General features: G+C 48.0%; 2 protein-coding genes across 3 annotated transcripts in view; one reads left to right on the forward strand and one right to left on the reverse strand.

Moving 5' to 3' along the window:
• The window catches only part of TG (thyroglobulin), a 249,251-nt gene that overhangs the window by 150,958 nt on the left and 71,457 nt on the right, over positions 1 to 26,836 (forward strand). The window lies entirely within an intron of this gene.
• SLA (Src like adaptor) lies at positions 5,478 to 26,645 on the reverse strand. 2 transcript variants are annotated; one of them, XM_007447995.1, is made up of 7 exons: positions 26,567 to 26,645; positions 17,303 to 17,402; positions 16,387 to 16,473; positions 13,056 to 13,159; positions 10,673 to 10,804; positions 6,670 to 6,802; positions 5,478 to 5,691 (listed from the first exon to the last, which is right to left on the reverse strand). In XM_007447995.1, exons 1-7 carry the CDS (start codon positions 26,625 to 26,627, stop codon positions 5,478 to 5,480), a joined length of 831 nt encoding a protein of 276 aa, XP_007448057.1. In that variant the 5' UTR covers positions 26,628 to 26,645. The 2 variants fall into 2 exon arrangements, with proteins under 2 accessions (XP_007448057.1, XP_007448058.1); XM_007447996.1 differs by lacking the exon at positions 10,673 to 10,804 and having other exon boundaries at positions 26,567 to 26,627.

Raw genomic sequence — 26,836 nt, forward strand, 5'->3', positions numbered from 1 at the left:
CACAGCTGAGGTGGAATCAGCATCATTGCTGCCCCTGACAGGGAGCAGGGCCTCCTGCCACAGGAGCCTTCTAGTACTCCTTGAAGGGTCCCTGCACTAGTTCCTGCCTCTTACTGGTAGTTTCCGTGCGTGGATTCCTTTCCTCCCATCTTCCTCTTTGCCCGCCCTACTCGTCTTTCAGGGGCTCCTTCCAGACTTTCCAGCCTCGAACCAGGCCCTCTTCCTACGGCTGATGCCATCTGTAAATCTCGTACGGCATCTCTCCTGCTTCCCCATCGGTACATAATTACTCCTACTGCCACGTGTGTCTCTCTTACAAGACTGTCAACTCCAGGACAGCCAGGGATGCCTGGCTCTCCACAGAGCCCGGGGCACCCAGCACTGCCGTCTTAGGGTCGACGCTCTGTGATTAACATCCGGGCAGTAAAGGAGCTCATGAGCCTGGGAGGGGGGGTGTCAAGGGACCCACCGGCTAGTCCACTTCTTGCCTTCCCACCTCTTTCTTGTGTTTCTCGTCCTTTGCTTCAGGTCTTCCTCAATCTGTCCCTTCATGCTTGGTGCATCTGAGTGTCAGGAGGCCTGAGCACAAACATCTTTCAGTTCCTGGTATTGAAAGCAGACCTTCCTGACTTTGAGTTGATCCTGAAGGGCTGCATTGATTCCCCCAGGGCCTGCTCAGAAGCCAGACACTCAGTGGGACCCAGAGGACACCACAAATACCTTCCAGGGCGCCCAGAAGGCAGAATTTTCCTTTTGAAAGTTCTGGAGGGTTTCGATGTTTAGGGAATTTCAAAAACTAATCTGTTTTAACAAATGGTAGTGTATTTAAAAATAATCCCTCCGTCTGTTTTAGTCATTTAGAGGTAGCCTTTACAACTGCTCCCTGCACTTTTGGGGGATGCATGTGAAATTATTTGGGAATTGAGAGAATTAAAATGATTAAAATACTTCAAGATACTAGCTGTTCTTCAATGTGCTGTCTACCGACAGACGTTTGGGGGAACGAGTGTGCGTTGGTGCCTGTATTCTTGGATAAAATTTTCAGTCTTTCTACAAATCTTGGGACCACAACTGTTGAAATTTGGACGAAACAGACTCCTGTGCTAATTAATAACTTATATTTATTTGTTTAGCATGTTTGGGGCCATAAGTCACTTCCAATATATTACCTCATAGATTCCTCACATTAATCTGCCAGGGACATTTATTTTATTTCTAATCTAGACAAAAGAAAGCCAAGGCTCAGAGATGTTTAGTGACCCGCTAAAGAACACACAGTAAAGAAGGAGCTGCATTAGGGGCTGGAACCTGAAGCCAAATCCTGTGTTCTTCTGCACTGTGAGGCTCCTTCTCCAAGAGCCTGTGACTCTTTCGGGGTCTCGATGTGTCAGAGGAAGAGTGCAGGCCTAGGATCAGACAAGCTTGAATTAAGATGCTGGCCTCGGTTGAAACACTTCACCGCTGCCTTCTTCATGGATAAAATAGGTGTGATTAATTCTGTCTCCCATGGGCTCACGCAGTCACGATATAAGGTTTGTAAAGTGCCCTGCACACTGTGGGAACTCAAGGAACCCGAGCTCCCCCATGTCCCATGCCAAGTGAAGGCAGCTCCGGGCAAAAGCAGATCCTGAGTGTTTCACCTGCCCTGGGGGCCAGGTTGAAAAAGGAAGAGGGGAGCCATATTGCAAGCCTGAATTCTGTGGCGCTGACCCCTTGGCCAGTTTTAAGAGAAGGCAGAGGAGGTCATGTCCCCTGTGCTATGATTCCCAGGACCCAGAAGAAATTTCCATTGCTTTCCTTTGACATTGCCCCAATTCTGCATTCCTCTGAGTGAACTCCAGGCCTCAGAAACTGGCCTCAAGCTAAATTTTCCTGTCTCCTTTCCCACATGAGCCCTACAGTCAAGGCTTAGCAGCTCTGCCACCATTCCTAGAAAATGCTGTGCTTTCCTCTAGATCTTTCCAGGCTCTTCTGTGGTCAGCATGTCCTGTTTTCCACCTGGAAAATCACTCCACCCTTCAGGGCTCAGCAGAATGGGGCCTCTGAGCCCTTCTCCAGCTCTAAAACAGAAAGCATCTCATGGCGGTGAAGAGACTTCTACTTAGCAATTTTTAGGAATTCCGACTTGTTTTCCATGCTTGTTAATTTTTCTGACACATCTGATTCCATTTCTACTGTGACTCGGTGCTTGGTTGGGTATGTGATTTATGCTCTTAGTAGCTCTTAGTACGGCCTTAACACTTAGCTCAGCTCCTGGTTCAAAGAGGGCACCTGAGACCATGCTGAGTCCATTAAACCAGCAGTGGTGGAGAGCAGGGAATGCTGGTTTGGGCCCAGAGCACTGATTTTTCCTGTTTTCATAGACCTCCCAGTGGGAGCCCTCACCCCATTGCTTCCCTTAATCAAAACTGGCCTAGCTATTCACAGGCTTTGATGCTTCCATATATATTCTGGAATAAGTTTATGGATTTTTAAAAATATTCCTGACGGGAATTGGATTGTAGTTTCATGTAATTTTTCAAATCATTTCAGAAAAATATCTATGTTTTTAGGATGTTAGTTCTTATATCCATGGATCAGTTTAACCCCATAACCAGGAACATAGTATTTTTGTCTCCTTACGTCTTCTCATAGAGTTTTGAACTTTTCTCCATAAAAGTTTTGCGAAGTTATTTTGAGGCGAGACCCTACGTAAATGGTTTCGTGTTTTCTATTTTACTTTCCAGTTGGTAAATACGAGTGTAGCGGAAAAAGTTGGTTCCACATTTGGCGAGCTTTCTTACCGCCTCTAATATTTTGTCTGTTGTTTCCATTGGATTTTCTATGAAGTTATCTCATTATCTGCAAATCATGGCGGGTTTATTTCTGTGCGCTTTGGAGCAAATACTCACCTGCTGTAACTAGGAGACCCATCACAAAAGTAGCTTCAATAACAAATGCGTTTCTGTTTTTCCTCTTTCCCATAATGTTTCCCCAAGTGTGGAGTACAGGTATCTCGTGATCTCTCGGGGGCCGGCTTCCTTCTAGGTGTTTCTCTGTCATCCCAGGGCCTTGCTGTCATCTGCAGGGCTGAGCCTGGGCTGCCAGGAATTGCAGACTGCGGGGAGGGGACGAAGGAGAGGAGAGCCACCCCTGCTGACGTGGGGAAGGAAGGGCGCATCTCCCGGCTCCGCCCCGCGGGGACCTCCTCTGGTTTTACTGCAATGGCCCCAGCACCCAGGACAGTGTCTGGTATTTAATAGGTGTCCAAAAACATATTTGTAGAAAGAAACTCTTGGAAGAACAAATAGCAGAGGTATCAAAAGTAATTTGCAGGGGTGTCTAGGTGAGACAAAATTTTCATAACAATTGCTAAGAAATTGTTCTCTCCCTCAATCCCTGGACATCCACCTTCAAGTTGGATGAGGCACCCTCAAAAGTCGTAAAACCCTGGTTTCTTAAGGCTGCACCTCAAGAAGAAACCAAGATACTAACCAATGCGGGTTTGTCTTGTGTTCCCTGGTCTCCTCTCTCTCCAGCTGAAAGTTTATTTGAAAATTCGAAACCCACAGAGCTTCTAGACGAACCACCCACCGGCCTCACCCAGGAAGCTCTCCCCACTTTCCAAGAATTAAATATTCATTAGGTTTATTTTAATCAGGAATACATACATGATTTAGCAAAGCGTAATGCTTCCCACTTAGAAATCCCTCCGCCTACTCCCCAAATGTTCCAACCACGTGAATCACAACAGAAAACAATACAGAAGACGCTGTACACACAGGTGTTCACCAGGTCACCCTGCCTTATGGCGGAAGTCGGGGTCCCCAGAGCTACATTCATCTCCCATACATTGGCTGGCTCTATGGAAACAGCCTTTGGTGAATGTTGAGGAAACCACAAGTGTCTTCTTGGATAAACACACTGGAATCTGATGATACAGAAAATCATTTAAGTGTGTGTGCACACACCACCAGCGCAGTGATCTCAGATGGACAGAATGCATATATACTGGACAGACAAACCTTTCCTGTTGGCAGTGCCCCTCCTCCCCCCGAATCCCTTTGCAACCGGGAAGATGGGTCACGGCGACATCTGCAGCCCCCTTCCTAACAGGATCTGGAGATAAAGGCTTCTTCTGCTCTAGAACTTTGCTATGTTTTCTCTTTCGTCTCTTAAAATTATGTTTGACAGAATTAAGCCACTCCAATTCCCACCTTTTCTAGAGCTGAGCATTTTTATTCATGTGGCTGCCAGACTCTTTTTAGAATAAGATATTGGATGCATTATTCCTTTAGAACTTATCAGTTTCCTTTCTTCAAAAAATCCAACCATTCTTACTTACCCAGTCCAACCAACCGTTCCACTGTTTAAAGATCCAGCTGAAACATGAGTTCCTGGGTCACCCTTACCTGACCCCACTCCCACCCAAAGCTGTGAGCTGATTTCTGCTGAGCCCCCTTTCACAATATTTGTTTATACACTTTTCTCCCTGTCTACACTGCTGGGGCCTCTCTCTCTCTCTCTCTCTCTCTCTCTCTCTATATATATATATATATATATATATACACACACACACACACACACACACACACACACACACACACACACATATATACATATTTTTGACCTCACACCTTACACAGAACTTAACACAGTGCCGCTTCTGGCAGTCACTATCATGAATGAGTAATTGATGCATTAATATAGACAAGAATCTCAGCACCCCAGAGAAGCTCTTCCTGTGCTGTGAGCCGTGGTCGGCGACCTCATGAAACCTTGCGCGGTGCCAGGCCTGCCTTCGCGCTTTCACCGTCAGCAGCCACCCCCCTCCCCCATTACTCGTGGTCTCAGTAGAAGTAGGGAGGCCGTCTGACTTCTGTACACGTAGCTTTGGAACAAGAAGCCCAAAGGGATCTCCCCATTCAGGGCTCGTAAGGAAGGTTAGCATTTAGTGTCACTGAACTCCCTTAAAAAGAGAGGAGCCGTATCCCAGAGGTCTCTTTACAGACTGGTTATAAAAGTTCAATGCAGGAGCTCAATTTGCAAACCCAGACTTTCTGCCAGGCCACAGTTTCTGGCTCATCTTCTTCTCAGGCTTTTCTCGTTCAGAAGTTTTCTTCAGGGACCTCAGAGTGAGTCCACTCTGAGGTGTGTTGGAGAGCGGTCCTTGGTTGGGCACGTTCCTGTGAGAGAGCGTCTTTGTCTTTCCCACAAATGCGGCGTGCACATGCACACACGCAGGGCTCTTCTGAACCCTCGCCCGAAGATGCCAGGAGTCCACATTTTGCAATGTGCCTGATCAGATGCCAGGGAGGGGTTCCCTTTGTCATGATGCAGATAGAGAAGATGAGAGTTCAATTCTCCATGTGGCTTCTCTTGGCTTCTGGAAGATGTGGGGTTCCCCAGGGACCAGGAAACCGTGCCTTTCTGCAAGATCCCAGGTGACAGTTGAACCTCTGTTACTTTGGGCAAACACCATGGTGTCTGTTTTCGGGCTAGTCTTCAAAGTACGGAGTTGACGAGAAGAAAGAGCTCTTTCTTTTGCTTCCACTGTACATCAAAGAGACGCTTTTCTTCTTTCGATCGAAGGAGGTGCTGTCATCCCCGGTCAGGGACAGGTAGGAGGCGATGCTTTCCCGAAGGCCGTAGCTGAAAAGGGACTCATCCACACTGAGTGGGTTCTCAGCCCCCTCCGGGTCATCTTGCCGTCTGCGAGTGGGCAGAAAGTGGACAGAGAAAGGGGCAAAAGAGAGGGACATAGTGGGATGGAGGACAAAAGAATGAGAAAAGGTAGAAAAACAAATGAAGAGCCTGGTTAATATATATCTAACATTCTAATTCTGCTTCTTGCATTTGCGGCCGTGTAATCTTGGAGAAATCACTCAACCTCTCTGAACTGCCATTTCCTTGGATGGCTAAAACTTCCAACTATAAATTTTAATGAATATTCTTCATGATATTTACAAGGAAGAGCTGTTTTATTCATTTCTCAGGCAATTCTGATGACTGATTTTCTTTGAATTTGCCAATGGGATGTCTGGATTGGTGTTTAATTAATACAATAACCACAACTACAGATAATCCCAACTACAGATACCCCTAAAAATGCAATAGCTGACAATCAAATAGAACAAATAAGGGAAGATTTTTTTTTCCCTTAAAAAAATGAAGTTGCCTTAGGATTTTGCTTGTATGTTTACCTTCAAGATTAAGTCTACAGTAATATTAAATTTGTACAAGATTGATTTGTGTGTTATTCTCTAATTGTTAGGATACTAACAATTAGAAAAAAGCAAGATGGTATCATTCAGCTAGAAAATATTCAGCTAACACCAAAGGAGGGCTCAATAAATGTTTGCACAACTGTGGGGACTGAGGCCATGGCGGGGAGTTGCTAGGGCCATGCACCCGGGGCATGAGGCCTGAGGCTGGGTCTGCCTCCCAGGGGACAGTGGGATTCCTGGGGTCTGCATCTGCTCAGAGCGAGGTTTTAGCAGGGCCAGCGGTAACTGGCCATGGTGTTCACGTGCCAGGCTCACGTGCTGGTTTGGGGCTTACATGTTCGTTCATGGAGGACACACACATACACACACACACACACACACACACACACACACACACACACACACACACACACACACACACACACACACACACACACACACTCACACACACGCAGACACACACCTGGACGCCCTCTTCCAGTCGAAGGTCTTCTGGCGCAAGGTGACAGGTGCATCGGGGGCCCTCACTGCCGGGGCAGCCGTGGTCTGAGTGAGGCAGGGCGTGGTCAGCACACAGCAGAGGCCGTCGGCCACCTCTGAGGAGGGAAGCAGAGAACCAGTCAGCGACTGTGGGATGCCCCGGCCAGTGTGAGGTGCGGGGCCCTGGATATTCACAAGGGGGAATGGAGGCTGAGATCTGAGAGGGGCTGAGAGTCACGTGCCCAGCTGTTGAAGAAATATTAACGTGTCCTGGGTACACACTGTGCTTGGCTTGACGCCAAGTAAAGAGAAGGGTTTAGCATCCAGAATCCACCAAACTTGGGTTTGAGTTTCAGCTCCGCCCAGATAGTGAATCACCTTGACCCTCTCTGAACCTGTTTCCTCAATTGTTGGATGAGGGGACTGTGCTGCCAAGAGAGAACAGCTGGCAGAGCACTTGCATGAGGGCCCAGACTCAGTGGTTTCACAGCAAGGTGCAGGGCCATCAGCTTCAGGTGAGCCTGCTGTGTGCGCGGCGGTGGGGGAGATGTGTGCAATGTGGCTTCTCCCACAGCACACAGAAGGGGCTCAGTATAGCATGGGTGGGGCTAATGCATCTTTAGGAAGAAAGGGAGATAAAGGAAACAAGGAAAGAAGACAGAAAGGGAGAGAGAGAGGAGGGAGGGAGGGAGGGAGGGAGGAAGAAAGGAAGGAAGGAAGGGAGGGAGGAAGATGGAGAGAGAAGGAGGGAATGAGGTAGAGAGAGGGAGGGAGGGAGGGGAAGAAGCAAAGGCAGAACAGAAAGGATAAAAGACACAGAAACAGGAGGAGTAAAAAGATAAAAGGCAAATGGAGAAAATGGACGAAGAAAAAAAGGAAGAAACATCTCTCCTCTCTACCCTAGATACAAAGAGGATGAAAATTAAATAAATCCTTTCCTTTTATCCCTCTGCTAGTAGGACATAGCTGAGTTTCCATGGTCCCCCATCTTTCCAGGGGCTTTAAGATAGAGCCTCCGTCTCTTCGAAGCCTTCCCGTAGCCCACGACATCATGAGAAAGACTCGAGCCTGCTGGGCTCAGATGTTCCTACAGATGTAGGAGATTCTGTGTGGCCCTGTTGAGGCTGAGGAGCCCCGTGGGTCTCATGTCCTGGGGGAGATGAGGTGGCCAAGGATGTGAGCTGCCACTGGCCTCTCAGGACAACACCACCCCAGCCCCAAGCACATAAATCACCAGGGTTTAGGAAGCTCATCGCCCCTAAGGCAGGCTCCACCTCCCAGCTCATTGATGCAGCTCTTGGGGTGTCCTTGCCAAAGAACAAAAGGTAATGGTAGCCGAAGAAGCAAGCCCAGGCTGTCAGAGGGTGTGGCAGGTCAATAACGCTTCGTCTCCACGTGATTTTCCCCGTGAACTCAACTGTCCACCCACACTGGCTCGCACTGAGAAATGTGAGATTGGACCCTGAGGTTACAGGGAGCTTAACTGGATGTGAATCTGAAATAATTACCTGTCACGGGTTGGAAATTGAAACGCCCTCCCAGATTAGGAGGCAAAGGAGACTGAGTCAGACACAAAGACAAAAGAAACCAGCTGCAGTAGACAGCACAGGCGGGGGAACGTCCTTCCTTAGCAAGGTTAACGCTTAGGCTGAGAAATACATTCTGGCAAAGAAGAAGAGGACTAACGCTTCCGAGCACGGAGGCTGAGCCTGGTGCTGAGCGAGCTTGGCATGTGCCAGCTCAGGGAACCCCGAGCTACTCTGGGCCATCAGTACTGTTACATACATTTGGGGAATGAAGAAACCAAGGCCCCTGGGGTCAGGATCACAGCCAGTTCACAGGCATTATTTTTTTTGGTCCTAACAATAATCCTATGAGGCATTTTAATCCCCATTTTATAGATGCAGAAACTGAGGCTCTGAGATATTAAATAATTTTCCCAAGAGCACAGGATAATAAATATAAGTAACTCATAAAACAAAACTGTCTGTTCACGTCGCTTAGCACACATCTTCTCTGATTCTGCGCCTTTAGGAAGAACCTGGTGAGATGTAAATTGGCCACATTATTCCCACCTTGAGGTCCTGAAGGCACCGGAAGCCTTTCAGGCCTCCATCCAGACCCTTTTCAGTCATTCGCAGAGACGACTGCTGACTGCGATCCCTGTGCTGATGCGACGGCCAGGGGTGCATTTTTGGAAGGCGCTGCTTCTGCGCTGGCGTGAGATCCTCGAGCATCTGCGGCCTGGAAGCCGTGTGGACCTCCTGGTCCATAAAAATCTTTGCTGGGCCAGCATCCTTTTCATGTTTGCTTTCGTCTATGCAAAACTTATGGTCGCCACACCTCTCAGATGATTCTTATTAAAAGCCAAATACCACAACCAAGTTTGACTCATGATCAGTAAAAGCTGACTGTTTCCAGGACTCCCTTCCTCTTTCATTTTTAGCTAAGCTGCTAGGTGTTTGGGTATCATGGGAGTAATATTTGTTATCATTTATTTTGCATCCTCCATGTGCCAGGCTGTGATAAACATGTTACGTTCACCTTCGTGTTCAATAATCATGACAACCACCTGCAGGGGGCACTGCTCTCATCCACCTTCCGTGAATGGGGATCCGGGGCTCTGAGAAGTGAAGGTATTTGCCCATGGTCTCACGGAGCCCGGAGCCCATACCGGAGCCTGGGCCTGGGTCTCCATAGCGACCATTCCTCCTTCCAGACCTGCACTTCTCCCAGGCCAGGTGTGATAACCCAGCCCCGTGGACTCCTCCTTTCACCTTGAAATGCCCTTCAAGATCCCACATCCTAAAGAACCCAGGGTGTGGGGTCAGACATCCTGAACCCAGAAGGGGGAAGATGCTTACAAAGTGAAAGCAGCTTCTGTCTTCCTCCCTTTCACAAGGCAGAAGCAGGGAGGAGGGAGCCCTCCTGGCCCGGGAACAGTGGCTCACATAGCAGGAGCCCACGTCTGAGTGGCCGGCGCTCTCGTCAGCACTTTCCGTGCTCTAACTCAGCGGACCTCACAGCATCCGCGCGGTAGGAACAGTCAGCACCTGCATTACCTGGAGAAATGTGGGCACAAAGGTGGACCGCCAGCCCAAGGTTGCCCAGATCGGGGATATGAACACAAGAAGTTTCCAGAGCCAACTCTTAGAAATGCAGCCACCTTTTTACTATTTCTCCCTTTTCCATAGGTTAAAACTCTAACTCCTGACCTGGCATTCAGGCCTTTCCCAATTTAACGCGAAGGTCCTCTTCCAACTCTGCACACTATATCATCGCCTCCATCAAGCCCCACTCTGCTTCCGCCATCCTGGAGGATGCGCCCTATCCTGGTCAGCATGAAACATTTGGACTTCTCTCCTGGGCCCAGGGAGGACATATGGATGAACAAAGTATAATCCCTGGTGTCTAAGAGCTTGTTGGGAAACACAGACTAGTACACAGTTAACTAGGTCACTGGGCAGGACGCACAGAGTTCTAGGGAGAAAAACACCTGACATGCTCGGAGAGCAGAGAAAACAGACCATTAGTTTTCTGACTCTTAGGGCTTCATCAAGGAAGTGGCTTCCTGTTGGCCTTGAAGGTTGACGAGGATTTTGACACGCAGAAAAGGGGAAATGAGCGGCATTTCAGAACAAAGCCCCAGAGGCCCAAGCGTACAGTCCACTTAAGGAAGTGCAGACTGTCTGTGGTTGTGAGTGTAGGGGCATCCTAATTCGTTTCACCTACAGTTAGAGAGGGGGTGAAGTTGAGGTTGGCTGCATTTTACTTAGGCAGCCTTCACATTCAGTCTGTTTTAGCCTGAAATTTACAGTCTGAATTAAAAAGAAAAGAGCATATGAAGAAGCCAGGATGGGCAAGAGAGCAAAGTAAACCACCTGGCATGTCTTGGTGACCTGTGTGCAGCCTAGACTGAGTGCCCGGGGTAGGGGCAGTTAGCAAAGAGGGGCGTCATGTATCAGTCCCAGTGGAGTGTTTCTTACCAGAATAGTGGTTCACCAGGTCCTCCAGGCACTGGAAGGTGAGCCTTGGGGAAATGTAATACCAGTTGTTTGGCAGACGGAAGATGCGGTAATGCTTCACCTGCCGGTGTCTAACCGAGAGCGAATAAAAACCTGCAGGAAGTGCAGGATGAGTCAGTGGTATTCCATGTGTCCCCACCCAAGGGCCGCCAGCTAAGGAGCCCACCACCGCTGAGGCAGAGAGACCTTCTCAGCCTTGTGATATGATGGTGGTACCCAGACACATGCTTTTGTGTTTTGAGCAACGGCTGCTCAAACCCTGTCTGCTTGGTTGTAGCTCACTCTTTAGAGACCCCAGGAGCGTGGTATTTGAGCAGCCCAGTTGCATTAACCTTGTGGCAATGCAGGTGTTCAAATGCAAGGGCTAAGTCTTTGCTTTGTGAGTTACCATTCTGGGGGCTTCCACATCCGTTTGTGGGTCCTTAGACCAAATGAAATGACTAGAGTTGGGTTGCACCCTGTGCATCCCGGATCTGCGGTCATTCTTGAGTCTTTCCCAAGCTCACGCTCCAAGATATTTGTGCTGTCATTTTCCTCCATCACACAGTTGAGGGGCCCTTACAGTTATGCCCCCTTTTCCTGGTCCCTTTTGCCTCTGACTTATGCTTGGTGTTCTCAGAAACTTAGGAACTGTGGCAGTTAAGACATTTTTCTGAGTATTCCTAAGCGACATGAAATGTGTTTTGTCTCCTTCAGCACCATGAAAGTAATGACCCAAGATGGGTTAATCAGAGTAGAACTTTGGGTGAGCACCCGCCACTACCTCTCTTAGCCTCGATTTCCCCAAATGGAAAGTGAGAGAATTGAGCTTAGGTCATGTTTAAGAGTCCTTCCTGCTCTGTCTTCTGAGGTTCGAGGAGTGAAAAGGCTGGCGAAGCAGTGAGGTGGAGGGGCACTTGTACTTGCTGAGTTTTTGCTGCATGTGCTGGGCTGGGGGCTGAGCTATTCCATAGCAACGTCTCTGATGATTCTCAGAAAGACTCTGGGAGGTATTGTTCTCAAATACTATATAGACGGAGAAACTGAGGCTCGAGTACTGCGTGAAATAGCCTAAGGCACACAGCTTGGAAGTGGCAGCCCCGGGGTGGGACCTTTGTCCTCCTAGAGCAGGCCTCCGAGCATTCTGCTGGGCATCCCTCCCCGCTCTGTCCCAGGCCCGCCCTCTGAGTCAGTTCAGCATGTGTCTTCCGGTAGTGTCAGCAAGGACTGGAAGTATGGTGAGTAGGTCAAGGGTAGAAGGTGGAAACTTAAGAGAACTTTGCATACCCAAGGGAGCAGGGCCTGGCCCCCACCTGGGCCCCAGCTCGGCTGCAGCTCGGCCTGATTATTTTTAGATCAGCTCTGGCAACTCACATTGGGTCCGTCCCCCGCCACCCCGCCCCCGGCCATGCCGGAGTCTGGGTCTCCTGCCTCGGGAGATCCCTGGGACCTGCACAGGAAGTTTTGCCTTTGCTTTGCTTTTGCCCTTACCCAGCTTATTCAGGTTTTTGAGAGAAAAGCTGTTCCTGGATTTTTTAAAAATTTTAATCCACATATATGTGGTTCCTGCTTCCCCAAAGGAAGGCTGATGCTTATTTTGGTGGAGGTAGGTAGCTCTGGTGCTTAATAAGTGCACGGGAAATAGTCTCAGATACCACATTTTCTCTTCTTTGATAGCGAACGTACAGGAAGCAGGCTAAGAACTTGAAAATATTTTCTATATTTAAGAAGTTAATATCAATTCTCAGTTAGCCTGAGTAAGCCCAGGCTATTAATGTTTTGCTTCTGTGAGCTTAAGTGTATACGCCATTCCAGACACCTGCCAAATATTTTCCTGTTATTAATCCCATGTTATAAAGCAGGGAACTTAGGCTTAGAGAGAAGAGATGACTTCTTAGTAATTCACGCAGGCCAAACTAGAGTTTGGGACCCTTGCTTCGAACCATGACAAAGTCCGGCTATTTATTTTTCACTGAATTACTTAGTGCGTAGGATGTATGAAAATTAAAACAGTGAAGGTCATGGTGAATCTGCTGGTCCCGATTCTCTAAGCTGCCTGATTTCATTGTAGGGCACAGCCAGGACTAAGAATGAAGGTCTGCTGTGTAGTAAGAACACAAAAGGTCTGCCAGGCCTGCTGTGGGTCAGAGCCTGTGCCAGCGACCCCCACCCCCGCCAGGTCACTGCCCCCGGCTTCGGTGCTGGCCGCACTGATGGTGTGTGGGCTGCTGGGAGCTCACCGCGCCGGATTGATTTGCGTGCCTCGTAGGAAGAGGGAACCTGAGCCAGGTAGTGAATGAGTCAGCCTGGAGCAGAGCTTGCTTGTCTGACCCATGTACGGAAAGATGATTTGGAGGCTGCTCACCTCTCTTGGTCTCACTCTCCCTGATCATGAAGGAGCCGATCTTCGTGTCCGGCAGCTGTAGCAGCTCCTCAGCTTTGTCTCTGCCCAGCCCTTCAAACAGCCAGCTGGGGAGAAGAAAGACAGCCATGAGTATCCCCCAAGAAAGACAGGAGGGATGCAGAAATGATCCAGGTCCAGCTAATATAAAACCCTCTGTTGGGATTAAAAAAAAAAAAAAAAAAAAAAAAGAGCAAGGCAATCAGCAGTTCATTCATTCATTTAATCTTTCAAATAAAATTCCCAAGTACACACTGCAAGCTAGGTGTTACATTGGATAATTAGGACACAGAGATGCACAAAGCATCTTTCTTATCCTGTTTCTAAAATGCCAGCTGCACTGTGCCCATTCCGTATTATATAAAAGCATCCTCAAACATGATAAGGGACCTATTTGGTAGTTTATTTAATGTCTATGTCCCTGATACTCTGACTACCCGGCTCCTCCATCCATGGGGCAGGGACTGTGTCTGTCATTTGAGGTTTTGCCTTTGTGTCCAGGTTATCAAGCTTGGTATATATCTGTGAGTGAATGAATGAATGAACATGAGAAAGGAAGGAAAGAAGGAAGGGAGGGAGGAAGGAAGGGAGGGAGGGGGAGGGAGAGAGGGAGGAAAGAAGAAAGAAAACAATGGTGGTGCCTAATTTCACCACCTGATGCCCCACCTTGCATTCATTCTATTTCCTCCTTGTCTTCTCTTTTCAACATATTTTAAACTCAGTTGTCATTGCATGATGCATTTCCATACACTTCTTGCTTTTTTTTTCACTTAACAATTAAAAAAAGCAGTTGTAATACTGTAGTCCAGCTTTTCAATGTAATGTTCACCTTCCAGAGGAGAGTGGGCACTTTGAATATGCTTTAGAAAGCAGCTCGAGACACAAAGGAATCTGTGTTCTAAAGGAAGGGCCCTTCTCATTTTTCAGACCAGGCTGGGCCAGATCTCAGCGTGGAAGGAAATGCTGTTAGCAGCTGGCTGGTGTGTACTCGGAAGCAATTGTACATCCTTTTTTAACTGACTCTGTTTCAGTGAACCTGCCCTGGCCTTCAATCACACGTCTGGATGAGTGCATGCTGTGACCAATATTAACGCTCTGCTGTTTCGCACTCTAACATTCCCTGTGGCATGAAAGCGGGCCATTGACAGGGCTGGCTGAGGGCTCCTGAAGCACGGCGTGTGAGAAGACATGCAGGCATAACATCCCATACTGTTTATTTATGTACTGGTCTCCAAGAAAGGTTTTGTTACTGAGATCATGATAACACCATATTTGGCCAAATATTTCAACTATTCCCTTAGGTCTCCATAGCATATGGCATATTAATTATTGCAGCATACGTGACATTCATCCTTTCAAGTCCTTACATGAAATTCCACTTATAAATATGAAGACAATAAAACAATGACAGTAACAACAGCCATGCATGAATACTAATTATCGGCCACATACCATATTAAGCACTTGAAATCTAAGCCTCATATCAACCCCCTAAGACAGGTAGTATTATCTCTCTTTCACTGATGAGGATACTGAGGGTCAGTGATTAAGTAATTTATCCAAGTTACCCACATTGCAACTTATAGAGCTAGAATTGAGACGCATTTTTCGAACTCCATATCCACTATGCTGCATCACCTCTCTTCCTGTTATATATTTTAAGAACATTTATTGCATCTGCTAGATTGGAAGTGCTGTAGTGTCAGGATTACATCTTATTCATCTGGGTTCCTCACTCCCTGCTCCTGCAAGCATTCAGCACCACATCTTCAACATGAAGGTGTCCATGCATGATTGCTAAGTGAATGGATGGATCAATGACACACAGCTGATGAGAAGAGTTCCATGACTCACTTCTCTTTCAGAACATAACTCTCATAGTAGCTACTGCCCCACCTCTGCTCAGCTTCGTCATCCTAAGCACAGAGACAATTTTGGGTATTCATCATCAAAATCAGTAACACTGCAATGAATTGCACTGAATTCTATGCTTCAAATATTCAGGCAGTTTGCTCTGTTTCCCCAGGTGAGCAGGTGGCATGCAGAGTCCTTCTCTGACTGTAAGGAAGTTATTTCTGGATCCCTCAAATGGAAAGTGGAGTTCCCTTCTCCCTTCCTATATGCCAAGGTCTGGCCTTGGTAGCTCGACAGATGAGGAGACTGTGGCTCAAGGAGGTTAAGGTAGTTTTCCGAGGCCCCACCAAGGAAGCAGGGCTGAGACACACCTGTCCTGGCCTGGGTGTGCTGGCCACCAGGGCCACCCGTCATGTCACAACTGCAGGGGAAAGCAACATCCTTGCTTTCTCATCTGCTGTGCCCAATTATTTAAAGGGTCTCCTTTTCTGCTTGACTTCTCCATTTGTCAGGTTGGGTACGTAAGCATTTTTGTCAGAGCCTGTTCTCTGTGTTCTGGATATGATCTGGTAAGAACGTAGCTAATACGTATTGAGTGCTGATGGTAATGCCAGGCATGGTTTCAAGAAATCTCCATGTACTATCCTATCTTATTTTCCTAACAACCCTAGACTTTGGTCCCATTACTATATATTATTATTCCTATCATTCTATACTATGATCTCTATTTGACGCGTGAGGAAAGGAAACTGATTCTTAGAATGTTGAACAACTTGCCCACTGTCACACAGCCAGTAAGTGACAGAGGCAGGGTTTGAACTTAGACTGACTTTTGGCTGCTGCGTCCTGTGATCACAGTTCCTGAATCCTTACTGCTACAGGAACACCGCATTAGAGCTGCAAGGTCCATCATTTGTCTTACTATTGAGGAAATCGAGTCTCAGAGAGGGGAAGGTTAGCCCAAGGTCGCACCATTCCTTAGGGACTGCGCTGAGAGTAGAAGTGACCCTCTCGAACCAATACCTTCCTTTCCACTGTCCCAGGCTGGGAGCTCTCTATGCAGATGTCTGAGTCACTTGCATAAAGATCATGCTTTATTGGGCTTCCCTGGTGGCGCAGTGGTTGAGAGTCCACCTGCCAATGCAGGGGACACGGGTTCGTGCCCCGGTCCGGGGGGATCCCACATGCCGCGGAGCGGCTGGGTCCGTGAGCCATGGCCGCTGAGCCTGTGTGTCCGGAGCCTGTGCTCCACAACGGGAGAGGCCACAACAGTGAGAGGCCCGCGTACAGAAAAAAAAAAAAAAAAAAAAAAAAAAAAAAAAAAAAAAAAAAAAAAAAAAAAAAAAAAAAAAAAAAAAAAAAAAAAAAAAAAAAAAAAAAAAAAAAAAAAAAAAAAAAAAAAGATCATGCTTTATTGATGCTATTTTGGAAATGTACTCACCCGTGGTAAACTCTAGCCACACATATTCCAGGAATGTAGCTCTCTCGACCAGTGCTAAGGGAAATGGCTTTCCACCAGCCCCCTTCACTAGAAGGACAAGAACAAATAGAAAAGAGCGAATAGGGGAGTGTCAAAGTGAATGAACGAATGAAGAGAGTAATCAGATTTAACCTGGGATACACTGGGATGTTCCTTTTTTAAGGTCTGTCAATGGCCATGTTAAACTGGAATTTCTCCCTATGACAATTTGGTTTTTAAGTGTATCTCCCCCATTCTGAGCTAACAGGAAATCTTCCCACAAGTTGGCAATAGCCACCTTTCAGGGATGAGCAGATGATGTTTCCAGCTGATCTTCCACAGCTGGAGGCTTTTTAAAAATAAATGTTTGCTATGCTGAAATAGACCCTGAGATTTAACCAAGTTAGTTTCACATGTCTACATCAATGAGGATCTAAATAAAAGGCGCTCAGAGCCCCTATTTCTTTTATAGCCTATTTCAAATCACGGAGAGACAACAGGCTAGAAGGCAATACCTTTCAGTTTATCATCAGAAGTTTTTTTCAGACCTCTGTGTCCTCTTTCTGAGTCTGCACTAATATATAGTATCAACCCTGCCTGTGTCTGGGAGATGAAGCCAACATAAGAAGCAGACATTGGATCATAAAGGGCCTCAAAAGCCAAGTTAAGGAATTAAATTTTATCCATCAGGCAATGGGGAGCCATGGAAGGCTCTAGAGTACTGGCAGCACTAAGGAGGATTAAGCATTAAGGCCTGTTGTATGGGCCAAATTTCTCACCTCACAACAGGACGAGGGCCCACGTGGAATTGGACAGCTATAGCTAAAATCTAATGATTCCCACCTAAATCGAGTTCTACTTTTGGGGGCTTTGTAGAAGTTTTGGAAAGCTCACTCACTCAGAAATCACACGCAGTTTCTCCCCACGGCGGAATATCGGGGGGCTGATGTCAGGAGACGGGTAGTCACTCAGCACAGCCAGGAAGTCGCTGTCCAGTCCTGGGGAAACAAAGGCAAAGAGGATGTAGAGGCAGAGGTAAAATCTTCCTGGGGACTTTTCAGCTAAAGACACTTGATTGTTTTGAAACAGCAATTTTCAGCTGGTCCTCCTCTCTTCAGGTATGGTGAGGCAGGATGCTTGAAGGAACCCAGAGGGTCAGGTGACCTACTCTCATGATCAAGCCTGCCCTGGCCCTGATGTTCTCATCTGAGAAATGGGAATCCAGAGGTCCTTGAGCTGAGGTCACAAGATCTGACTCCATGGTCCGCCCCTGTGTCTACTGATCCGTATAATCTTGGGCAAGTCCTAGAATGCCTCCTAGCCTTGATTTTCCCATCTTTAAAATGGGGCTAATAGTACCTCTTTCCAGGATTTTTTTTAATGAGATAAGATGAAAGCATGTAGCAGCATCCATGAATAATGAGATGCTGTGAAAACATCCCATCCTATTACCGTCACCTCAGGTACCCTCCTTGGGGCTTGTGGACCCCATGTCTGCAACGTATCAGGGTTGGGGTGTCGGGTTTAGGCTCTGTGAGTTCTGAGGACCCACCAGGGTCAGGAGATATTAACTCTGAAGCTCAACAAAGCCCTCCTTCCTTGTAGAATGTAAGGTACCGTGTCGGGAATCTACTTAATAGGGACTTTTGCTGGGGAGGGGAGGTGAAAGAAAAATTAAGTACTCATCATACATATGTTGAAAGTAATTCTGGTGAAGTTTTGAAAAGGAAAGCGTGCTCTCTCGTTCATTCTGGTTCAGGTGACTACAGCTTACGGTAGACTACAGATAAAGAGATAGCATGAGAGTTCACGTTTGGATACTAAACAAAGCCTTGTTTCACAGCCTTCGTGATTTGCCGTAATTTGGATCCCTTAGCTGCAGGGGAATATCGGGGTATGTCTTTGGGGAAATAGCATATCCTACAAATTGGCAAATTCAGTCATTGTTTGCTGTGATGTTGCATTGATCAGTCTGTCTGCTGGCTGGGTATCTGAACTCAAAATTCTGGGTAACATACCATTTATTCATTCATTCGTCAATTATTTATTGAGCACCTACTGTGGGCCAAGCATGGCGAACAAAGCAAGCCAAGTCTCCCTGCTGTCACGGAGCTCACATTCTAGAGAATACACCAATAATGGGGGGAGGGGTCATTCCCCGCCCCCTTCACCCCAAGAAAATCTGGAGAAATCCCAGCCAGCACTTGGGCACCTCAGGCTTGGTGGCCACTTTCTGGGATCCAGACACCCTCATGCGGGACCTCTAACCCCTGCCCCTTAGAGCCCACATGTCCTGTAGTCTCCAACTCACATGTTCCCTATCAAACTAAGTCGAAAGAGAGCTTAAGTACGAGGATGAATAAGAATAAATGAGAAACGAGTGATCGCCATGAAAGAGCGCACTCAGACACATTGTTCACTTTGGGAAGCTGAGTCACAGACAGTGAGATGGAAATCAAGTGATTCACGGTGGCCACAGTCAGTGAAAGCAGGGAGGGCTTACGAGAAGGAGTGGAATCGCCGGGGAAGGGCTGACCAGTGAGGCCTCTGACCTTCCCTGAGCCTGTGCGGAGGCCTCCCCACACTCTGCTTTGCTATAAAAAGAGTTCTTCCCTTGTGTAGCTCTGGCCCAGTCCAATAATTAGAGGTGGCACTGCAGTTGGGCTTGAAGCCCAGAGTCCTGAGTTTTAATAAGGGATGGATCCAGACTTGGTGGGACACGAAGCCTATACACATTTGGAGGTCCTCTTCAAGAAAAAGGGCACGAAATTGCAGATACGGTGTTAGGTAGGGGCCCTAGGAAGGTGCTGGGCAGTGAGTGGGGCCTGGTACATAGGGTTTGACCAGCTGCCCGGTAAATCGGCCCTGGTTCTGAGGCTGATTTGCCACTCTGAGAGTGGACCCATTTTCCCCTCTGAGGTTAGTCTGGGAAATGAGGGGTTGGAAAATGAGGTTGGAAAATGAGGGGTTGGAAAATGAGGTTAGTCTGGGAAATGAGGGGTTGGAAAATGCTTTCATGATGGAAATCTGTCCTTCCTGGACTAATTGCTCCCAAATATGAAAGGACCAGTTAGTAACATGGTCTCCACTGCCTCTGAAGCTGTGAGATAGGCCACTGTGTTTTTCTCAGCCAGCCAGGTTCCCTCATCCTCAGAGCCTGTGAACAGTCTGTTCCCTCTGCCTGAACCCTGAACCTCTGCTGTCCCCTTTCTCATCCTTCTCACCTCTATCAACTCAGAAGTCACCTCCCAGAGGGGAGGCTAGTCTGATGCTCGGGAGAGGCCCAGCCCTCCTCTTGTACCCCCTCTTGGGCCCTGGGCTTTTCCTTAGAGGCAATCAGCCAGAGTTGTGTGTGTTTTTGCCTTTGTGTGGCTATCAGGGAATGGCTGTGAACCTCAGGAGGAGCTGTCTTGTGGCCCCTAGCCCAGCACTGGTCCTGTCCCACCCAGAATGCCCAAGGCAGGTTTACCAAATGAAGACATGAAGAGGTCCCCGTGCTACTAGGCCCTTGGAAAGTGCTACTGGGCTAAGGTTTTAAAGGGTCCAGGGGAAGGGAACCTGATCTGCAGCAGGCAGCATGGGATGGGGAGGTCATCACAGAACCAGCCCCTTTTGAAAAACAAGTGTGGAAATGAGAGGCACAGCATTTATCTGTGCCGATAATGGAAACTTAAAACACGTTGTGTGTCTACAAGAGGGGCTGGGCCTTTGATCTCTGATTCAAGAGTAAGGCTGTGAAACAGAACAACTGTCTTTTCATGATGCTAAAAACAGAAACAAAAACAAAATCCCATTATAAAAAAATTGTTTCAATCGGGGAAAACAGGCTTAAGGGGCTGGAGAGTTTCAATTTTACAATAACAGAGTTGAGTTTCCTGTGGAATTTTCGTAATAATGATGTTTTTTTATAGCTATGACACAAACATTGCCGAGAAAATCTTGCAATGGAGCTTCTGCTTCAAGGTTATGGCCTTTGCGTGGTCATTTGCCAGGGATTTCAGGTCCACCCCATCACCTTTTTCCCCAGCGTTGGAAAAACAGAAGGCAAAGTCAGTGGAAGATAGAAAGTTCAGTTTGTACTTTTGTGGGAAGGGCGGCCGTTCTAAGCAGGGTCGGGGGGCCAGGGTCCCAGCTAAGTCTTCCCTGAACTTAGGTCCCTACGGTGAAATAAACACAAGATAGGAAATTTAAGTTCGCTCATAAATTGCAAACACATTATTATGGACTTCTGGAGCCCCTGGCTTTGTGGAGAGCCGAGCATTTGAATTAAGTCAGATAAATGAGTGATACAGGGAAGCGGAGCTCTGAGGAAGCAGATGGGATTATGGCAGACTCAAGATAAGGAAACAGATTAAGTGAAGAATAGTGTGCAGGGCAGACAAAAGAGAATACAGGGAGAATTTTCGGGAGAGAGAACCGGCCTTGAAATAAACCAGGCCTGGCTTAAATTCCACCTCCTCAACTTAATTGTTCTGCGAGTTGGAGAAAGATTTATTTTTAACCAATCTGAGCTTGATTTCTTCATGTATAAAACTGGGAAATATCAAAATGGGCTTCATCTGATTGGGTTAGGATTCATGAGGAAGTGTCTGTATAAGAGCCTGCCTCAATCAGTGGCAGCCGGTATCATGTTTACGGCACGGGGTTATCATGCCGTAATCCAAGGCCAGTCTCAGCCAGTAGTGTTCTAAATTTTGAAAAGCCTCTAGTCCCATAAATTTGAAAATATTCTTATCTTCTAAAAACAAACTCCATTTGCTGAGAACAGAAGATGAAATTCAAGAGACCAAATATTGGTGATAGCTCAACTCAGAAATGAATCAGATTGAACACTCTGCACAAAAGTGTAAAATAGGAAATGAATCCAAAAAAGGAAGGAGACTGAGGCAGAACTTACTAGCCACAAATATTACGTGGTCAAAAGAGGACAGGCCCTTTTTTTGCATTATTATTCCTTAGAGTAGTATTATCATTTCTTTTAAAATGCTGAAAATCTTTTAGTAGATCCCATTTATAACCATCTTGCAAAAGCAGCCATTCTTTACTGCCTTTGCTCCAATACAATGCTGTGGAACATATATTCTTATTTAAAGGGTGAAGAAACTAAGGCTTGGGGACATGTTAGAAAAATGTCTGGGGGAGAGCATGAGGGTTTCCAAGCTCATGGTCAGGTGCCTAAGCCACTCAGGCCTTTTTGAGACGTAGTTATCAGGCTCTTCCCAGCTGATCTTGACCCCTGACAGGCTGAGACAAAGGCTGATGTAAGGGAGCCTTCAGAGCTGGCACAAGGAGCTCAGTGCCGCTGGCAGGAGAGGAGTAACCAACCCAGGGAATTCAGCTTCTGCTTTTGCATTTCCTTGAGTCATGTTCAAACTCACGGCCTCGGGAGGCGTGAAAGCAGACCTTACTTTTAGTATCTTTTACTGGAAATACACCTCCCACCCCCCAAACACACACCGAAACAATAAGACAGGGCTAGGCAGACTGGCCTGATAGAAGGTCTACTGAGTTCTCTTGGTCACCACGAACCACTTGTACCTGTGGGTCCTGTATTACGGGCTGGAAAGTGAGACCCAGTGGCCCAGAAAGCTCTTGGCTTCTCCATTGCTCAGATGGGGCAGAATGGGACTGAGCAGTTCTGTCAGATGGTACAGCCAGGTGGAGAGTCTTGCCAAGAACACAAAACCAGTAAGTTGAGGGCCTCGTTTCGGAACCAGGTAACATATCAGCAGAGGACGCAGACTCCGTTCTTGATGACCTGGTCTTCTCCTGGTCACAACTGAGTACCATCTACACTACCACTTACTTAATAGCGTTTCTCTTTGTGTTAAATTCAGTTTCAAAAAACCTTTAGTCCCCTCCTAAGCAATGTGAAATCAGGGGTTGATGGACCAATCATAATTTGTATGGTATCCATTAAGTGTACGAATGTTGTACATTCAATATAAACGTTGAATGATCATGTTGCACCTAAAGCCATCGTATGTACCAGCAGTGGGGTAAGTGAGACCGGATGGGAAACCCGCATCTAGTCAGAGATCTGACACGGTTCCCGTCTGTGTCCCTCACAAGGGCACTTGAGTGTCTGTGTCATTAAGTCTGGTGACCACGCTCTCTCTCACTCCAGAAAACACGTGTGCTTCTTGCAAGTCCGTCCCCTCCAGGCACGTGATGCATGGGTGAAGAGGGGGGACTAGATTCAGGCCACTGACTTCAAATCCCAGCTGTATGGCCTCGGGCAAGTAACTAACCCTGTTCGTCCCTCAGTTTCCTCAACTGCCAAGTTGAAACGATAATCGGGATCACCCCTGCACTGTGTGAGAACCCAGGGTGTCTAAAGCACGTGGCATGCGCAGGCACATCCGAGCACCAAGTAACTCGAATTACCCCCATGTTACCAATGAGGACAGAGAGACAGCTGGCTTCTCTCTCTCTCTCTCTCTCTCTCTCTCTCTCTCTCCCCTTGTGTGCTGGTGTAGGGGTAGCTCTGTGGTCTGCAAGTTTTAGGGGGCTTAAGATGCACCAGGGGGCTTGTACGAAATCAGGCGTGCGGCTCCCTCCCACCACCCCTGGATTCCCACAAGCAGGTCTAGGGTGGGGCTCAGGAATCTGCAGTTTTGATGATTACCCAGGGGATCGAGGCAGGTGGTCTGAGCACCACTCACTGAGAAGTATTCTGCTGTCTCTGAGGTTCCCTGCCCCCTCTTCCTCCCCCCAGAGCCCCACCCGACCCTCTTTCCACCCACCCTGGCAGCACCCTTGATGCTATGTAAATGCACAGTTTAGCATTATTTCCATCCTTGCACAGAAGGGGGTCTGGGTTTGTGTTACCACCTCTGCCGGGTGAGATCTCACTTTAGGCCAGGGCAATAAGAAGATAAGGAACGGGAGGGGAAAAGGTCACAGCAATGTGACTGAATGCTCTTTTTAAGGTGGAAATATGCTATTTCCCTACTCCTTGGGAGTTCCCTGGCTCTCATGCAACTTTGTACCGCCCATGTCGGGGCCCAAAACAGGAGTCTGAACCACGTGTAGAATTTGCAGAGAAAATGAGCTATTTGGGATGATTTGGAAACAAGTCACGGAATCCCCAATTCTATCACTTTAAAACTTTTTGGGGGGGAAGGCCATTTAGACACAGCCTAGTGCAATCAGATAGCCTTAAATGGAGTTAAGTAAAGAAAGTTATTCTACCCACATGTATCAGGTAGCTGCTTTGTGCTGCCATTACTGCTGGGGAGGGATTGCTCTGATCTCCATGTGAGAGCCTCCCTCGTGGGGCGCTGTGTGACTTACCTGTGGTCAGGTAGCTCCCAGGGGACAATACGAGAAGCCCAACAAGGTCATTTGATTTCCAGACCTGCCCTATTTCCATCAAGCCCTGCTACCTCTCTGCGTTTGTGATATTCATCTCTGGGAACCAGACTAATCAGGAATGTTCTTGAAAGCTTAGTTTAGGAGAAAACCGATGGGCAAACCCATATTCCAAAGCATTCACAATCCTGCTCAGGACACTTGTTGGTCTAGAAATCCACAGGTTGGCCTCCTGCTGACCCCTGTGCAGGGCCTGGGGCCTCAGGCGCACCACTCAGGCTGATGTCAGAGGAAGCACTAATTGTTTGTTGGCCCAAAACAATGCACTCCCGCATGACCTCCTAGGTATTTGAGACCAATCAAATGAGTAAGCAGGAGTGTTACCTGAGAGGTGCTTGTTCCATGAAAACCCACATTCTTTACATCATTTGAATCAAGACTAATTAATGTAGCATCAACTGTACCACCTGTCCCTTATTCAATTAGGTGTCAGAGAAAAGAGGAAATCAAGTCAGGACTGATCGCAAAGGAAACTTTTCAGGGGCGGGGGATGGAAAAGCCGCCACCCGCCAGCGCTTGATGTGGTTGCCTGGGTCACAAACTGGGTACGACCTGGGGAATTCTCCGAACCAGGAGGCGGAGGGTCGGGGAGACCCCTCTCCCTCCTCTCTAGAGGTGACCTCCCACCCACACAGTGGAAAAAGAGAAACTTATTTCATGACGATTTGCATTGAGAAAATAAAGGCAAATGGGCAAGTCCTTGGAGGCCCGTGTTTTCATGGGGTTTGCTCAAGCATGCCGCCCCTGCCAGCCCTGCCAGCCTCGTGGGAGGGGCGACCACACACGATGGGCTCATGGGCGGTGCCTCCCCTGCCCTGGAGCCGGTGCCCCCGGCCTGGCAGTGTCGGTCCTCTAGAAGTGGCCATGACCAGAGGAGGAGACTGAGACTTGAGCTGGGTTGGAGGAGGTGAGGGGAGGGGCCCAGGTCCTCCCCCACGGCAGCAGGAGGACTGCACACAGCTCTGAGCTTTGCATCGGAGGGTAAAGCTTCCCCCGCTCGCTCGGTGGCCCACGGCGCAGCTCCAGCTAATCATGTGGGCCCATGTCCGGGAACATTCTTCCTGTCTTCCCCCAATTCTGTCTGGGAGGGGTACTGGGGAGCCGGAATGGAGGGTTGCTAGGAGCGCCCCGCATTTTACTTGAGCCGGGGACAGAGCAGGAAGGTCTCTGCATGGTCACTTGGGGACATCTGAGGAGTCGTGAGACTGTGAATAAGTTGGGGGTCTCCACTTTGGAAAAAGTGAGAAGGCGGCTCCTTTTTGAAGGGCCCCGGAAGTCACGGAGTGAGTGGCAGGTAGCGTCATGGCACCTGGCTCCATCCCCGCTCCGCTCGTGGGGAGCTGTGCTCGGCACACACCATGCTGGGCATCTGTGTGTGTGAACGTGACCCAGTTCAGTGCTGCAGGGGATGTGGTGGAACCAGGTGGGGTCACCCCCGTTAGGAGGGAGGGACCAGGCCCCAAGTGCTGTGATGTAAGGCGGGAGGCCCAAGTGTCCCAAATCCCCCATGACTCACCCTGGGGACACTGATGGGTCACCCACCCTCCTGACCATCCCCTTCCTAACTCTTCAAGGACCCACAGGTGCACCCACACTATCCTGCTAGGAAATAAAGGTGAGGGTGTTGGTGGCCACCAGCACCCCTGAACCTGGAGCTCGATGGCTTTGCTCTCAGCCTTATATGAGCTACAAGGAAATTTTAATAATTAAATTCCTATTTTTTAATTTGTATTGTTTGAGTTTCAAATTTATAATCTCTAATATCATAAATGCTTGCATTATGTTACATGCCTAAATCATCAATGCGGATGTCCCCTCCCAGATCTCGGGCCATCCCTGAACGAGACTCTGTAGCTTTGGGGGTCTGGCTCAGCTTGGCATCTCTGGGAAAAGCTGATTCTTGTCATCCTCGATTAACCCATCACATTGTGCCCTCCCCCTAGAATGCCTGTCCCCTGTGATCCTACCAATGGACACAAGGATTCCTTTACTTTCAGGAAGATTTCCTAGGGCTAGTGGCTAGCTTCGTAAAGTTACACTGAAAACACTCCAGCAGAGCTTTGATAACATTATATACCCATGGTAGTATCATATACTCATGATAGTATTATATACCCATCATAATATTATATCACAGCTGGCAGGCTATGGTACGAAAGAGCCTAGGTTTCAGAACCAGACCCACCTGGGTTGGAAATCTGACTCTACCAATAGCTAATATACAAATTATATTATATTTGCTTTGTGGGCCTCAGTTTCACGACCTATAAAATAAAAGGATCAGGGCTTCCCTGGTAGCACAGTGGTTAAGAATCTGCCTGCCAACACAGGGGACACAGGTTCGATCCCTTGTCCAGGAGGATCCCACATGCCACGGAGCAGCTGGGCCTGTGCGCCACGGCTGCCGAGCCTGTGCTCTGGAGCCTGTGAGCCACAGCTACTGAGGCCCGTGCGCCTGGGGCCCATGCTCCGCAACAGGAGAGGCCACCACAATGAGAAGCCCACGCACAGCAACAAGGACCCAATGCAGCCAAAAATAAATAAATAAATTTATTTAAAAAAATAAAAGGATCGAACCAGCTGCTTCAAAGGTCCATCGCAAAGTGCCAGCGATTCGGCATCCTTCCAGGACACCATTGTGGATCTTTTTTTAACATTTAACTACAAACATGTTAACGCAAGCAAAGCGAGAGAGACAAGTATAAGGAAGCCCAATGTACCCACTGCCCTGTTTTAACAGCTCTCAGCACCCGCGTTGCCCCATCTTCGCCAAAGAAGCCAGACTTACCCTCTGGGCTAGGCAGAGGCCTCTCGGGAGGCGCCGGGGTAGATCGCATGCTGTTTCCCATTTTTCTCTCTCCCCGGGCTGTCGAAGCCACTGGAAGCCAATGGCTCAGGGGATCCACACGGAGCGTGAGCCACGAGCCCTCTGGGTAGAGAATGACCCAGTTTAGAGTACATCCTGCATCATTTTTTCAGGCAGCTCACTTCTTGAAAGGCGGGTGTTTTTATGTGAAGATGAGATTTGTGAAAGTTGGTTACATTTGTGCAGCTCTAC

The sequence above is a fragment of the Lipotes vexillifer genome, unplaced genomic scaffold (genome assembly GCF_000442215.2).
Source record: "Lipotes vexillifer unplaced genomic scaffold, Lipotes_vexillifer_v1.1 scaffold796, whole genome shotgun sequence".
In the NCBI taxonomy this organism is placed as follows: Eukaryota; Metazoa; Chordata; class Mammalia; order Artiodactyla; family Lipotidae; genus Lipotes; species Lipotes vexillifer.

Coding starts and splice junctions, on each gene's coding strand:
- SLA (XM_007447995.1), bottom strand. CDS start 26,627: ATGGGAAACAGCATGCGATCTACCCCGGCGCCTCCCGAGAGGCCTCTG. Junction 16,474..17,302: donor AAACTGCGTGTGATTTCTGA/GTGAGTGAGCTT, acceptor TTGTCCTTCTAG/TGAAGGGGGCTGGTGGAAAG. Junction 5,692..6,669: donor GACTGGAAGAGGGCGTCCAG/GTGTGTGTCTGC, acceptor GCCCACTCGCAG/ACGGCAAGATGACCCGGAGG.